General features: G+C 46.2%; 2 protein-coding genes; both read right to left on the bottom strand.

The window, feature by feature from the left end:
• Positions 1 to 229: 229 nt before the first annotated feature.
• On the bottom strand, positions 230 to 6,383 carry GSTUM_00001904001 (uncharacterized protein). XM_002839101.2 has 5 exons: positions 5,991 to 6,383; positions 5,718 to 5,917; positions 5,469 to 5,669; positions 420 to 584; positions 230 to 364 (listed from the first exon to the last, which is right to left on the bottom strand). The coding sequence occupies exons 1-5, from the start codon at positions 6,040 to 6,042 to the stop codon at positions 323 to 325; spliced, it is 660 nt and encodes a 219-aa protein (XP_002839147.1). The 5' UTR covers positions 6,043 to 6,383; the 3' UTR covers positions 230 to 322.
• A 52-nt stretch (positions 6,384 to 6,435) lies between these two features.
• GSTUM_00001903001 (uncharacterized protein) lies at positions 6,436 to 7,356 on the bottom strand (the record flags this gene model as incomplete). Its single annotated transcript, XM_002839100.1, has 3 exons — positions 6,436 to 6,463; positions 7,217 to 7,287; positions 7,348 to 7,356. The coding sequence occupies 3 exons, from the start codon at positions 7,354 to 7,356 to the stop codon at positions 6,436 to 6,438; spliced, it is 108 nt and encodes a 35-aa protein (XP_002839146.1).
• Between the last annotated feature and the right edge of the window lie 8,550 nt (positions 7,357 to 15,906).

Below are 15,906 nucleotides of genomic sequence, written 5' to 3'. Positions count from 1 at the left end.
TATTGCCATCACTGTACCAGGAAGAATTGTTGCTTTTTGGAGGACAACCTGTATAGAGTGTAGCATTCCGGAACCATAGCACTATTTTTTTCTTCATCCGGATATCATTTTTTTTGAAAAAAAGAAAAGAAAAAAAAAAGAAACGTATGCAAAGGCGTGACTAGTTCCATCAACGGAGTGGTTGTACATAGAGGGCGGGAACCATACCCAAGCTTTTGGTGATACCTGGGCCCTGTCTATGCGTCTATGCCTTTGGGTTACCCCTTCCCATCGAGGTGTTATTGGTCAAAGACTCTTTGCTGAAGGGGAAAAGCTCTGAGGCCTATGGAATATACTTCCTGAGGGGTTCAGGGACGTTGATACACTATCTGTCAAGTTAGAATTCGAACATCACTGTGGGGTTGATTTTAATTGTATACCTCAGTGGTCTGGTAGTTCTCCAATAAGCAACAGAGAGAACACTGCGTCACACAGAGGGTGGAGTTAAGGCAGTGAACGTATTCCTTGACCGTGTCCGACTGGGAGTTTGTCCTGTATCTCATCTCCGGGTTACGAGGCTGATAATTGGTTGTGATGGGACTCTTCTATATTCTCACAGCTTTATCAAACATTTTTTGTTTCCCGACTAACTTTACATTACTTTTTTTCGTTCACTTGTGTCGTTGACAGTGTGTTGTCGTCTCACATTGAAGGGTACTCGAACGGGAGATATCTAAGGTTTAGCCAGGTAGTCTTTCGATACCATTTGAGTGAGGGAGCATGGAGTCTCCTTCACCTGAACCTATGCCCTCTATGGGCACAAGTTACCCCTCTCCCTCCTCTGATTCCTCTGTCATGGAGTGTGTTCGACTCGCCGTCTTTGCCAAAACAGGCACCTTTCCAAGTCACGCAAGTGTGGGCAACTTAATTGTTCTGGTGGTGTAGGTGAGGCTTGTGTGCATCTGCTTCGACTTTGTTTGCTGTGTGAACATTCCGACCACTTTACTGGCTACAACCAGTGCCCCGCCATCCTTGCCGCCACCTCTGTTCCTTCCTCCCTCGCCTCAGGTGCTGCAACTCCTGTGGTTGCGGATAATATGTCGAGGAGATTTGGAGTGGCCGATAGGGCGGTCAAAATAATGATCCACCACCGCTGTGGTAAATCCACTATCCCTTAGTCTGACCGAATTATCCGTGATAAGTGGGCTGCCACTACCGCTGCTAAGGGTAACACTGTTCTCTCTTCCTCCGCTTTGGGCTCCGGCCCCTCTACTAAAAAAGCCACCATTTCAGTGAGCTTTTGAAGAAGCCCATTGCCTGTAATTCTGGATGAGCTGAGGTACCGTATTAATGCGGATTATGGCCTTAGCGATCAATGTGTGGGCGGGTGTTTGGAATCGGTTGCTGGCGCTTGATTTGTTTTCCTATGTTGATGTGTTTTTTGTTATTGATCTCCCGGTTGGGAATAGTGGTTGTCATGTTGCCCATGAGATGGCAGGCTTTAATTTGTCATCGTTTGTTCTGGGATATGGGATGGAGGTTTATGTTCGTTCCATGTTGTGTGGGTTGTTTGAAGTTGGTGGACATGATGTGACATGCGTAATGGTGGACTATGTACATGGGGGTGTGCCATCTCATGTGCAGGGGGTCTACTTAAGTCCGGCAATGGCTAAGGCGGACGTTGTGAAGGCGTGTGAGGATATGGTGGTGTGTGATGTGTTGGTGGGTGACTTCAATGCACGTCACAAGTACTGGAATGCTGCAAGCAACCAGAAGGTTAATAATCACGCGGGATGGCTGTTCAGTTACTTGCAAAAATAGCAACGTGGTGTTACGCTTCCCCGCTAGCATACCTTCCAGAATGTTAACACCCTTGATCTGTGCTCATGGAAGGCCAGACCAAGTTACAACCTATATGTTAATGCTGCCGGGTTAGAACACTCTGGGGAGATATTTCAGTGGGTAGCTAATGTTCCTACGGTGGGGATGCGACCCAGACCAGGATGGAAGATAGGCAAGGAGGACCAAGCTGCTACAGGCTTTGAACGGCTTAGGTCACTTGGTGATAAAGAGTTGTGGGGGCGTGTTAGGAACATTGTTGATGGACTGCCTCACTGTGGCACAGGTAGAAGTCACCGTGTGTGCTGGAAAAATGAGCTTAAGCGGATGTGGAAGGATGTTGAACCCCTGCGACGATATGACTGGGTGATGTCGGATCGGAAGACGATAGATTACCCCGCAATGTATACAGGTACACTCTTGTGAACGGTTGTTACGACCACATCAGAGATTGGCTAGTAGAGGCCAAGTCTCCCGAAATATTTGGCCACGCCCATTCTATCAAAACACGATTCACAATACCTCCTATTGTGAGCGATAGTGGTATTTGTATTGGTGATCACCAGGCTATCCATGATCTCATTGCAGCACAACCTGACCCTATTGCCATTACGTCATGGACAATACCTACGTCTATTGAATTGGAGCCTGCCGTGGATATCGAAATGGCAATTGCCGGAGTCCAGCTAATACAGGACCAGGAATGCATGATATTGGTTATTCGTATATTTGGTTCTGTCACTGCCAAGATCCTGTCACCGTCCAATGTCTTGTTGATTATAGGTTATGCCATGACATTGAGGACTGGTACTCGCCAGTGGTAGTCCTGATCCCTAAGGCCGACAAGCCTCGTTATGACATTGTCAAGTCATGGAGAATGATCCACTTACTGCTGATATTAGCTAAGGTTGCGGAAAGTGTTGTGCTCATGAGTCTCACTTCCTACATTAACCCTGGTGATACACAGTTTGGATTCAGACGTAAACCAGGCTGCCACGATGCTATCTCAGTTGTTTATGAGTTCTTTGCCTATAACAAGCACCTGAAAGCTGCTTTGGTTTCCATTGAGGTGGAAGGAGGTTTTGACAATAAAGACTTGAATCTGCCGTCGGATTTCCTCATGGCACACGGTTGTCCAGCGATAGTCGTTGCTTGGGTGAGGAGGTGGGCTGTGAAATGTGTAGTGCAATTCTGGTTCAACAGACGCATATCCCGCCGATATCAGACAACTAAAGGAATACCGCAGGTTTCACCGTTATTGCCCTTTTCGTTTGGCTTATATGTCGCCGATATATTTACAGCTAGACTTTGCTACCGATCTTCGCTAAGGAGTATCGTGATTAGCTATGTCGATAATGGTGTTATTGCTGTTGCTACAGACTTTGTTCAATCTATCCTACTACATATTGTGGAGATATTTGAGGACTGCAATAGGGTAGCGCATTCTAGGGGAATGGGGTTTAGGTTAATCAAGGCCAAGTGGCTGGGCGTTGGAGATGTCAGCTGGCAGGCATTGAAGTTGGATGGAAGCGAGATAGAGCCATCGGAAGACTTAAAAATCCTTGGCTATCAGTTCAACTGCTTTGGAAACATGTCTGCGTATGTTGGATATTGATTGAATTGAGGGTTAGGTGTAAGGAGGAGGATTTCGGCGTTGGGGAGGAGGTTCGGTTCTGTTGGGGGGTTTGGTACATGGGAGACGTTTCTGCTTTTCCAGTGAGGGTATCTGATGGCAGTTTATTATGGCCTCTAATTCGTAGCTGACTTCAGACCGTATGTGAAGTGAATTCAGGTGCATGTTAATGATTGTTCAAGGAGTCTTTTCCGCTGTCCGATTAAGATTGCCAACAATATTTTGATGGCTGAATTTGGTACAGCACCGGTTGCCTTATAGAGGTAGTATCTACAGCGTCGATTCTATAGCCGCATGGTCAATTATCTGTACTGTGCTCACCATCCATGGTTTGGCTCGGTCCGTGATGACTGCGCTGACCCGATATGGTTCCATATCATATGCTGTCAGACAAGAGGTTACTACGCATGTGTATCACCTTTCCCACTATGGTTAAGGAGGGTGCTGCTGGCCGACACCACCGCTTACTTGAGGACTTGTCAATGAAAGAAACGCTCATCATATATACCAATGGGTCAAAGACCTCACTCGGGTGTGGAATGGCTTGTGTAGTCTCTGAAGGTGCCATGTACGAAGAGGCTCATGGACACGCTGTACCCTTTGGTTGGTTTATCGTTGAGTGCGAACTGCTAGCCATTGTGTGTGCCCTGCACGATGTGTCACTGTATTATAGTGGTACCTTGACTTGTTTACGGACTGTGCGAGCGCTATATCCCTCATTCGTGATAGGTCACGCGAGGGGGAATCTGCGGGTATGTGGGAGGCGTTGTGCCCACTTATTAACTGCTTTGAACAAGTTAACATCTGATGGGTTCCCGGGTACGCCAACATACATGGCAATGAGCTGGTGGATAAGATGGCGAAAGCAGCGGTATTCTTTAGGCCACAGCCTCGATACTGGCAAGGCTTATGCTTTGGCATAGAATACTCCATGATCGCAAAGGATAAAAGGAAGCGAGAATGGTTGCAGTGGCACAAGGATGAAGGACACAGCTATTACGAGCGCAGGCCGCAGCCACCCCGACACTTGCGTGGACTGACCCGGATGGACGCGTTAGTGTTGCTACGGATTCAATCGAGCACCGGCATTGTTGGTCATGATGACTGTATTGGGAGGGATACATGTCGACATTGGACCCAGTGTTCTCGCTATAACACTCTACGGCCTGATAAACTATATGATGATCGACAGATCGCAGCCTGGAAGACTTGGTGGACCTAGCATGATTACCTGGGACTGGGAATTCCTTCACACCTTTCCGTTGTACACGGTGAGAGGATTATTGCTGGTAACACCTTTGACCACACCCTGTATGTGAAGCGTGCGGGCACCTTGACAGTAGTGATGCATGACTCGTATGACGACCACCCAGTCAGACATACTTCCAATATGGGCCAATACATGTTTGCATTATTTGGAAGGCCGGACATGTGTGCATGTTGTACCCGGATATTCACGTCTAAGTAGATGTTCAATAGGCACATCGCGCATCACCCGGAATGTGCTGATGACTGGGCTGGGGTTTACTGGGAACAGATGGTTGGCATGTGGCACGAACTTGATTACGCCACGAGGAACAGCTTGGTCGTTTTTTGGGCCATGAAGATTCCTGTTTTTGGTGTCTGTTGCCCTAGTTGTGCCGCTGTGTTTAAGAACAGGAGAGCGATGATAGGTCATGTGAGGAAACAGGATAGATGCTGGGATGAATTGTTTAGTTTGCTTTGGGCAAGGGCGAGTGATAATTTGGATGTGTTGGAGGGCGATATTGGGAGGAGGGGTGCGAGGCATCAAGACGCATTATTCCGGGATCCCGCTAGTCGGGATGAGCGCCCGTGAGCATGCTGGTAGCGATTTTTGGATTTATGTTTGATTGGAGGGTTGCGAGATGAATTTGTTCATGGTTGTGTTTTATTTTAGTTTTCATTTTAGTTTTGTGTTTTTCTTGTTGATGCCGGGTCGGCGATCCAAGGATAAATAAATTATATTGAAATAATCGGTGCAATTGGAGCAACCAACGAGTTCCTTGTGCTCTCCCTTGAAAGGGAACCAAGCCTCGACATCATATATTTTTGCCGCGGCGTTGTTGAGCGCACCAGACACAATAGCGACATCACGGTAAGGGATGTTGAGCGACTTGTAGAATTCCTCGGAATAGTTGATTATTTCGTCGAACGCTTCCCAAGACTTCTCAGGATGTGTGATGACAAATTGCTCCAACTGGGCTTTTCTTAGCGGGAACCCGTCAAAAAGGTTTTGTAGCTTTACCTTCTCGAACTGGTGAACTCTGAAAATACCCCAAGCATCCTTTCCGTGGGCCCCCGCCTCTCGACTGTAGCATGAACTAAAACTTGCGTACCTAATAGGCAGCCCCTTCTGCTGCAGCCATTCATCCGCATGAAGACCGGAGATGGGCTGTTCGGAGGTAGCAATCAAATATTTGTCGTTCTTCTCCTCTCCATATGAAACTTGTTGCGCCACTTGGTTAGAACCCTTCTTGTGTACTCTGTGTGTCCCGCTCATTCATCGCAATACACACACTCACCCTATACAACTCGTCATCAAACTGCTCTAGATGAGAAGTCTTGGCCATCATATTCTTCGGCATAAACTGGGGCGTCTCAAGTGGGGTGTATTTCTTTGACGCCAAATACGCCAATCCATAATTAATCAATGCGTGGTTTAGAAACACACCCCACCGCTTGAGAAAGCAGCCACGGTGTCCGACTACCTTGACACCGCGCTCTGCCTCATATCCGTCTAACCGGGTAAGCACATCGTGGTGGGAGAGACAACTGCACTTTTCAACATTACTCCATCTGCAGCCCAGCTCCTGACGAGTTCGTTGTTGTCCTCATTGTTTCTCACTGGAACAGAGTTATGAACAATATTCCCAATGGTGCGGAGTTTAGCGTATAACTGCTTCTTCTTCTCTTTAGCATTAACTTCAAGTTCTTTCTTCTCGGCCTCTAACTTGACTTTTGTTCTATGAGGATGGATGCGTCTTCTTTGGCCTATATTTCGTGTCAGCAACCATTCCTTCGAGCAGTGTTCCCAACTGGCCAAGCCAGGGATAGGGAGTGTTCCCAAAAGTCTTCGGTGTCCGTCTTTCATGAAGGCCGCTGTCCTAGTGGTTTGATCGCAGTCCAGCCAGTCTTAGTGCAAATGGCATCCTCCGGCGGTTATCCGTAGGACACGGAAGGTCCCTGCGTGGCCCGGTCTTCACATGGAGGGGCGTGTCGCGTCTCTCCTCTGGGGAGGCCCCCGGTGCCCGCCCTTCAGTCCCGGGGGTTCTACCGTGCGCTGCCGTCCGTCTAGTCCGCACTCGAAGGCGGACGCTTGGATTCACTGGAAATATGGTGACCTATAGGATGTGGTCCGGGCCATGGAAAGCTGCCGCGACAATTTGCCTAAGCTCAATAGAGGCCTAATTCCATCATCCGGGGGAAACCTATCAGGCATCCTAGGGAACCATAGGCGTAGGACCTTGTATTGAAAAACTATCGTCATGGGGCATGGCTCGTTTCATCCAGATTAATTCCAACTTTCGGTCGTAACATTTTGTTGTAATGGTGCATGAATGTTGAGAGCTTGGATGAGTGACAAAGGCGGGCCGAGCTTAGGAACTTAAGGCCTCTCTAGGGTTTCGGCCAGCGTAGACTTTCATAGATTTCGGCCCGCTAGGCCCGGTTTTAATTCGGCCCGGCCTACGTGGCCCGTTTGGAAGACTGCTTACAAGTGCAACGAACGTTTCGATAGAGGCTTACCTTTTTCTTCGCAACAATCTGCTTCTGGGTCGTTTTGATTTCTTGGCCTTTTTTGTCGACATTGAATCTTGCTACATACGCAATTAGCAAAACTCAAAGATCAGGGAACGGAGCTGGATACAGACCAATACGGCCTTCATCGTACAACTCAATAACCTCGTCAACCGCCTCAACAGGCGAATATCTCCTTCTTTGTTTGAGCTTCACGAATCACCTCCTTGTTCCCACCCCGTTCTTCAATAAAGCCGAGAACATCCAGCATGTTTCTCTAGAGTTGTACCTCCGAGAGCGTAGAGAGCGTAGATGCTGAGGAGAAGAACGTTATCGTAGGGTTCAGGAACAGCGGAGGATGGCTGTGGGCTAACGGATTGGAGGCTGGACGAATCCACAAGTGGAAGCTTGGTGGGGTGGAGGGGTACTCTGTGTAACTCTGCCTCTTAGCTTTAGGTGAGTGTGACTGCTGTTGGCCTCCGCGAACAGGTATGGCCGTGTTTGGCTGGGACAGTTCTGTTCTGTATTGCGTCTGTTTCTACCGTAAAAATATTCGCCAAACGGAAGGGAGCCGTCACTTTAGATAGGGCAACGGAACGAAAGCATTCATGCCCCGCAATGGGCAGACCCGGGCCGTAAATTGCTGAGCCCAGCCCAAACCCGGCCCAAATGATGCCAGGCCCACCCGACCCAAGCCGACCAAAATAAAGCCAAAGCTATCCAGAAAGCCCAAATGTTTCAAACAAAAGCAATTAATTCACTGCATTTGAAGAAGTAATTATTGCCATCATTAATACTCAAAAGACATAGTTTTCCTGATGAGTGAATTGTAGAAGCTACCAGAAAAGGGAGCATTATAGGGCCGGGGCCATTTGCGGGAAAGAGTGTTGATAGTTGAGTGTGTTGTCTTGTTCTTCCCGTTATTTTACTCCTGTGGTCATAGGTATAACATTACACCATTTATTTAAGATTATACTTTCTTGTTAACTATTTTACACCTATACGTCCTGTTTACGTGTCTTTGGGTAACATTGAGGTGGATAGTTGTCATTGAGTCCGAGTTTGGATACGTGTCCTGTTTCTTTCTCTTTATGCCAGATATCCTAGAGATAAGAAGTTTTCCGTTCAAGTATTTAATGAGCAGAGTCTCCCACATAGTCGATGTTGAGAATCGAACCAGGGAACAATCCTCTTCGAGGATTGCTTTATCTATCTTAACAGATCGCATATTCTCAGACCACCTTGTCTTAAACTTAATTTCTTTCTGGGAGTCTCACAACGGCAGCTGTACTTCCCTATCGAACAAAGTGAATGAAAAACAAGAAATATAACAAGAAAAGAAAGGAGAAACAACAACTACAAGAAATGAGTTCCTAAGGTCCATGAGCGATTTCGTCAATCCAATCAGTAGACTGCAAGCTCCGGAGATATTGAACAGCTTCAATCATATCTGCACCAAGTGAATGCCATTAATCACTGATTGTATACTTGGTTTCTGAGAATATTCTCTCCAGTTCAGATGATATTGCCAGTATACTAGGTAGATTGATTGTCCCCTTAGATAATACTAGATATTCACTTTTCTGTCCACTGTGAAACCGCCATCTAGGTAGTCCGTATGTTAACAAAACTACGTAAAATAGTCAATTGATTGAGTCATACTCATATGGGGTTTGAACGGAGATATCCGGCTCCGCATTACTAAAATATCTGAAATACTCATCCTGCTACTCGCTAGCCCATGGCATTATATTCATCCATTCCTCACAGTCATCATTGACTTCCCTATATCTCTCCTCAATGCCTACTTGCTCTAGACAATGATCTCCATTTTCTCTTTTTTGAGCTACTTCCAAACAGCTTAGCTAATTATTTCTCAAGTGACTCTCGGAGCTCACTACCTAAGGAGCCTCCAATTTTGTTTCAAAGTAATGCCTCTTAAATTTGGGATTAAGGACGACCGCTGCTAGGTATACTGGTACTCGGTCAGTAGCAGAGAAATATTTATCAATTTTTTCCAATCAAGGGGAATCAGTGATAATAATAAATGATTTGTAGAATTCGTCTCAAGTGCCTGCTTATATTACACAAGGAGGAAATCAATCAACAGAGGACCTTGGTTAAGGTTTCACCATGTCCTGCATAAGCCTAAGTTGCTGTCATGAATTGTAACGTGTTCGCAAGGTACTCATTATTGAAAGAAAGCACGAAATATATGCAACCGAGCGATGAAGTAGGCTGAATACTGGCCGAATTGGTAACTTGATTGCTCCATGTGTTCCTCGCTGACCTCTCCTTCCAACATAACCAGCGCACGGCGTCCTTTAAATACAGGAGTTCCGGCATCTCTCTCATCTGCCCATGATGACACCTATGCTATCTCACAATGCCAACCGAGAGGTGCACGCTGTCTTCATTTCCCAATGATGACAAGTGTACTGTCCATTCCTACAATACAACCGTTACCACTTCCCATATATAGAAGGTCATTCCACCAATAAAAGAAACCTGCAATCTGTCATCTCCGATCCCAACAATAGCACCATAAATACATATCCAAAACCGTAACCACTATACACATTGGTGACAAAACAACATTTTTCTTGTTGATGCCGGGTCGGCGATACAAGGATAAATAAATAATTGAATCACATTCTGCATTCAAGCCACCACTTGTCTGCTCCATTTCTCCTTTTGTCTCGCCACGTGTCTTTTCAATTCCGGAGCGGAGGGTATGTTCCCTGGACCCAAGATAGTAGTGTTACTAGGGGGGGTTCGATGTCTGTACAAATTACCCAAATTGCAATCTCCGTACTTTCGTGACACTAGAGATATTATGCAATCACTAAAGTGATTATCTGAATCATCTAGCCGAGCCTACTATTGTGAATACTCATTAGATGTAAGTTAAATTATAGCACTCGGGATACCGTACTAAGTGACTCAAGATTAAAGTCTGCGTCGGAGGGATCAAGATATCCGTGATGAAGCAGAATTTGTATCTGTCTGGAATGGAAGTGTTAAAGAGACAAAGCACGGCCATGGACAGTGGGAGTCCTCATCTGGTTTCTCTTTGTGAAGCCCGTGTGTCTTTGGTTAACTTTGTTGGTGGATGTAAATTATACTAGCTACCGCGACCAGGCGACCACTGGGTGAATTCTTGACGCAATCTAGGTGAAAGGAGCAAAATTCCGAGGTTTCGTAATCCGATGATATCTATGGACAATCTGCAGACCTTCCGCCTGTTATCAGTCGGAATGGTATAACAGCACAATAATGGCTCTGGTGCTATAGATCTCGCTTATGACAAATCTGCAGAATCCAAATATGAACTGCCATTGGACCCAAATATACAGGCCTGCCTCACAACACTCCGCTCTGTTCGTTCGCTTGGATTCTCCCGCTCCCAATAGATACGTGATCCCCGTCCGGTGAACACATCACTTTCCCCCATTCTGAAGTTCTTCCGGATACGCTTTCCACGTCGCTCTCTGAAGTGGATAGAAAATTACACGGACTGGTTTCTCATAATGTTTGTAATTGCAAAACCTGAAATATGGTTATTGTGGGGAAGGGTTATAGCGTGTGGAATGACCTACCATATTTGTGAGCGAAGTATCCGTCAGCCCTCCCGCAAACCCCGTTAGCAATAGGATGAGTCATAAAGAACGATGCCCAAATCATGCTCTTGACTTCCCATGTTGGTAAATATGGGGCCGGATACTTGTTGCTCGACTTGTGCCCCCCCCACAAGCATCTTCTCCTAGGTTTCTCTGTTGGTGGCCTTGAACTTGGTGATCTTGTTACCACTGACCATACCCGCATGACGCGACTTGGTCTTAGTGTCTTTTTTCAGTGGTACAATATGGAAGGACTTACACGAAAAAGATCTAACTCTGGCAACGTGGTTCTCGGGAACCGAAACTTCAACTAGACACCTCATAGTAGTAGATGAGAAGATCCTAAGAGCGAATTTTCCAGCGAGCTTAGCATATTTAGGGGAGGTTCGAGAAACAAAAACCGGATTGGAATCGCATAGAACGCGGGAACTTGCTTTATTTTTTAGTAGGCGCTCGGGTGAGGAGCTGACTCTTCGCGTTGAGAAGAATAGAATTGTCACAGTTGGCATGCTTCTAGGTACTGGCGCCCTGGCGATGAGTATAGTATAATCAGGGCGGGTATCCGTGACTCCGATTGGTGATCTAAATTACGTTACTGTACAGATGCAAATTTTGTAACAACGATTGTATGCAACTCGACCAGGAATTCTCCGTGTGTGTCGCTGGAGCTAATGATCTTCTCGTCCATGAATCGGATAAAGACTGACATGTACTACACAAGAAATGTCAGTGGCTGTATTTTATCAGCCATAATTAGAACTCTTTTCCATTAAATCCGTTCTTCGTTTTATTCTTCAAAGCAGTCATGGCTATGTTAGTCACTTTGAAACTAATTTACCAATCACAACTATCGTGCACAGATCCAGAGTAAGCGCTTCAATAAGCAAGCACAGTTCCATTTTTAAGGTTCTCATACCCTCCATTGTACTTTCCTTTGCACCTCACGAACAGTACCAACTACCGATAAGAAATAAATAGAGGTTTCATAGACAACTAACTCTAACAACTGCCTCTAAGAATACAGTAGATATTAAAGGCAATGTTTGTAGTGTAATGGTACAGGAGGGGATTAGCGCCGAATTTCCACACACAATGGGTACTTAGAAGTGCGTAGGAACATTAAGAACGCGCCTATAGCAGGAGAAAATGTTTAGAAAACTAAGCACTCCCACTAAGGTACTAGAAGCAAGAACGCATGAAGAACGAATTCAATCTTCCACCATCGTTAGCCAAACGCAACACAATCTCCAGTTTTTGACCACTTTTCACTATTATATGACATCGCCACCGAGCAAGAAAGTAGGCTAGACACAACCAGACGTTCCTGATTTCCGTTCCAGCCTGGTAACAATCAGTATGAACTTACTCAATTGCGGAGTCCATTGGAACAGCAGTGGCCGAACCGGAAACTTCCATGGCTGTTAACACAGCGACCTGGGATATTGGGGGTCGTGGGCAATCGATAGAGTTAACCTTCGCCTGGATGCCCAATCTGAGAGCAGATCCTTTCTATAGAGCGCCTTATTAATCGCATCACCGCGCTAACTATTAGTGGCAGAGAGGATAGCTGTGGGGTGCTCCTGGATGCCGGATTCTAAGGTAGCGAACCTGTCCACAAGAGCCATATTGATCGCATCTGCGAACTTGCTATCGATAGCCCAATCGATAGCGGCAAGCCTCTCGTGGATGCCAGATGTGATGCCAGGGAGGTTGTGCTCGAGAGCTTAATCGATCGTAGGTCGCAGCCAGTGAACCCAAGCGTCTAGTCCGTCCGTCCGTGAGTGCGGACGGCACGGGCGGTAGTGAATAGGTAGATGTGCGGACTGACGGGCATCATGGAGTCCGTCCAGACCCCTTCCCGGGGGAGGGGCGGGCGGGCCTTGTAAGTTCCTCAGGGGCGGGATGTGGCGGGTTCTTGTTCGTGACGCCGGATGACGGCCGGGCCCTTCAGGTAATGACCAGAAGTTGCTACGTGTTCTTAATACCGCGGCGCCTGGGTGCCAACCCCCTAGACGGCCGTCGTTGTGCGAGACGTCATATAATAAGGCTAGGATAGGTAGAGAGTGTCTGCGATTCTTGTTCTTTCTATGCTGCCGGAGGTGTCCTATATATACACAAGCTGTTCCTTGGCAAACATCTTCCTCGTCCATCAACCTCACAGAATTCCATACCACATTTTTGTCATGATGCCACACCGTTCCTCTCACTCAACTCCTTCGAACATCCTCCAAAATATTTCCTCTAAGCTATGGCTGTTCCAGACAGTCCTGATACCTTTGTGCTTCTTCTCCGGTTTCCTAACTCTTATAGTGTGACACCTGATTGGCTTCTAGACGAAATAAAGTAGCACGAAGCCTCTCCTAGGAGTACAGTTATCTTGAAGTTGCAGGTAATCACATTGCAAGAAGATATCATAGCGCAGGTGGGATTTAAAACTGTACCTCTTGAGGTGTCGCTCTGTTCCGTGTTCCCTGTGGATGCTTTACGGGCACAGTTTAGGTAGGCATTGCCCCTGCTACGATTTTGTGCTCAGTCACAAATGCCAAACCGCACAAATTGTGGTGTAGGTGCACGTCATAGGTAGAAACTCGGTTGCCTCGGCCGCTCCCTTCTCCCGCTCCCCAAACCACCCATCCTCCACACTCTCTCGCCCGTACCCACACAACCATTTTTCCTCGCTCTGGTAGGTAGATTTCTGATGGCGGTCCGTTAAATTTCATCATTGTATTTCTTCTACTTACCTGTCCCACAAACCAGACTATACCCTCCCGCCCCCCACCCCCCAATCCCGTTAGCGTCATGGAGCGCGATACTTAGAATACCATAGCTGAGACGTGGCCGTACGTTCTGGCTTTAAACCATATCCACTTGCACAAATTTTCTACCTATATTTTCTTATCCTATGCTAATCGAGTGTCATATCCATAGAAAACTCGAAAGCTTTAACGGCGGAAATTTTAATCCCAATCGGTCTGAACTCCTCAAGCACGGAATGGAGACCGGAGTTTCCGGACCCACTATCACACCCGTGCTGGAAGATGCGGAGTATGACCCGCGAGAAATCTCCGATTATATAACTATAATTCTCGAGCAATTAAGGCAAGAGGATGCCTACGGCATTTTTGTGGGGCTCAGCGAAAACAACTACCCCGTTGTCCCCACTTTCATCATCAGAATTCATGATATCGTGAGAGCCGAGTTGGCACTGCCACCGCCACCGCAAAACCGACCGGTCTGGATAAAACAGGATCGATTTGTTTTGACCCCAGGGCCAGGGGATATATAACGTATTTTACGGGAAACCGGCACTTCACCTAGATCCGGCTCGGGCCTAATTGCGCAATATGTCTCATTTCATGAGAGGGTCCTAGCACCTCTCCGGAGCAACAACTCGTTAAATTTCACTATTATAAAAGTTTTAAAGAACAGAATGACATTACTAGATATGAAAGAAAGCTCTGTTAGAGCTCAGAATGATGAAATTCAACCGCTTCACCAATAATTAGTGTTTGCCCAGCAGCCGAATTGCTGCCTGAACTCCCCCCCACTATCTCCACCTAAACTCGCACTCCCAACCTCTAACGCTTCGATTTCTTCCCAAAGGTCATTGGCCATGTCTGGCACTGGGGATGGCAAAGATGTGGACGTCAGTGTTGGTATTCGGTGGGAGAGAAAACCCGGGCCATTGCTCGTTTTTGAGCGGTTTGCGAATGCCCTGGCTGGCCGGACTCTTTGCTTGCTTTTGTTGCTGCCTTGGCAGCATCCACCCTCTCCCGCTGTTCCCGTAACTTAATTACAGTTTCAGAGTTCACCACTCTGGTCTGGGTTAACCTCCGGCGGTCTGAAGCCTTTGCCCAATTCTCTTTGGTCATTAATTGCCTCTATTGGCGGTGACCTTCCTCTTCAACTATTATGTCAGCAATAGTTTGCTGGAAGCCCTGCGAAAGACAAGACAAGATAGCTGTAAGTTGTTGGGAAGATAAAGTGTTCCGGGTTACCAGAGAGATTCCTGTTCTGGTAGCCTGGATTACTGCCCGTGTAGATTTCAGGATATGGGAACCTGCTCGGACACGCGAGCTCTCAGCAGGTGCAACCTCCTTCTCCTTTCGCTTCACCACTCCAAGGGTACGGCGCGGATTGCAGGGAATAATCCCTACTGCCTCCCAGGCACTACGAATGTTTTTGGGAGTAAATGCCAGTCTCCGAGCTGGCATTAATATTCTGTATATTACTTGTTTAGTATTAATTTAATCACAAAAGAGAGTAAATACAAACGGAAGAAATTCTCCATGATTCATTACTGCATGCCCTTTACGAATAAAGTCATCTAAGCCATAACTATAATGGTGCTGTAAGGTACTAAAAAGTGCAACGTCTAGCGGTTGAAGCATGTGGGTTGAGTGGGCGGGGAGGCAGAGGGGAATAACATTCGCATTTAAGCAAAAATCGTAAAATTCTCAATTGAAATAGGATGAGTCCCCATTGAGTAGTAAAAGGTAATACTCATCTCTAGCACTCTAGATATGTCAGTATAGATTTAGAGTTTTTTAATTACTCTTATATTGATGCCAATACTCACTTCTCCTGTGTTTCCACATCAAAGATGTCCCTCAACCACTTTAACCCCTGTCCTTCATTGCTCCCTCTTTCTCTGATACCCTAAACATAGCCAAAAAAAATTCTTTTTTAACTTAGCATTCCAGTCCCTAAAATGGACTTGTCCATTATTAATAATCATGGTGGGTAGTACTTGCCAATCTCCAGATACTGTGTCAATTACTATAAACTACGCTCTCAACCCATCCTGGGTTATTTTTGCCACTCACCATCTCTTTTTACAAATTACTTTGTAGTGCAAAGCAACCCCCATCATGAAACCCTTCTCATCCAAGTTATACATATTTGAATGTAAAATATTATGAAATTTGATTAAATTTTGAAGCTAGTAGTAAAATTAGTTGTCACTCTTACTATTATAATATTATCGCAATCATACGTTGTTTAAATATTCATTCAGCATGATCAGATTACTGGCAAGAGCTCTCTAACTATGGAGTCGGGTGCTAAGCTTGGTGGCGA

Source organism: Tuber melanosporum (genome assembly GCF_000151645.1).
Source record: "Tuber melanosporum whole genome shotgun sequence assembly, scaffold_306, strain Mel28".
NCBI lineage: Eukaryota > Fungi > Ascomycota > Pezizomycetes > Pezizales > Tuberaceae > Tuber > Tuber melanosporum.
The sequence above is the reverse complement of the archived record's forward strand: the minus strand, read 5'-3'. Positions and strand labels throughout refer to the sequence as shown.

What these genes read in the sequence shown, in the direction of transcription:
- GSTUM_00001904001 (XM_002839101.2), bottom strand. Translation starts at nt 6,042, where the DNA reads ATGGCCAAGACTTCTCATCTAGAGCAGTTTGATGACGAGTTGTATAGG. An exon ending in TGACGAGTTGTATAGGGTGA is followed by an intron (nt 5,918 to 5,990) that starts GTGTGTGTATTG and finishes TGGCGCAACAAG; the next exon opens with TTTCATATGGAGAGGAGAAG. An exon ending in AGGGAGAGCACAAGGAACTC is followed by an intron (nt 585 to 5,468) that starts GTTGGTTGCTCC and finishes GTGAGAATATAG; the next exon opens with AAGAGTCCCATCACAACCAA.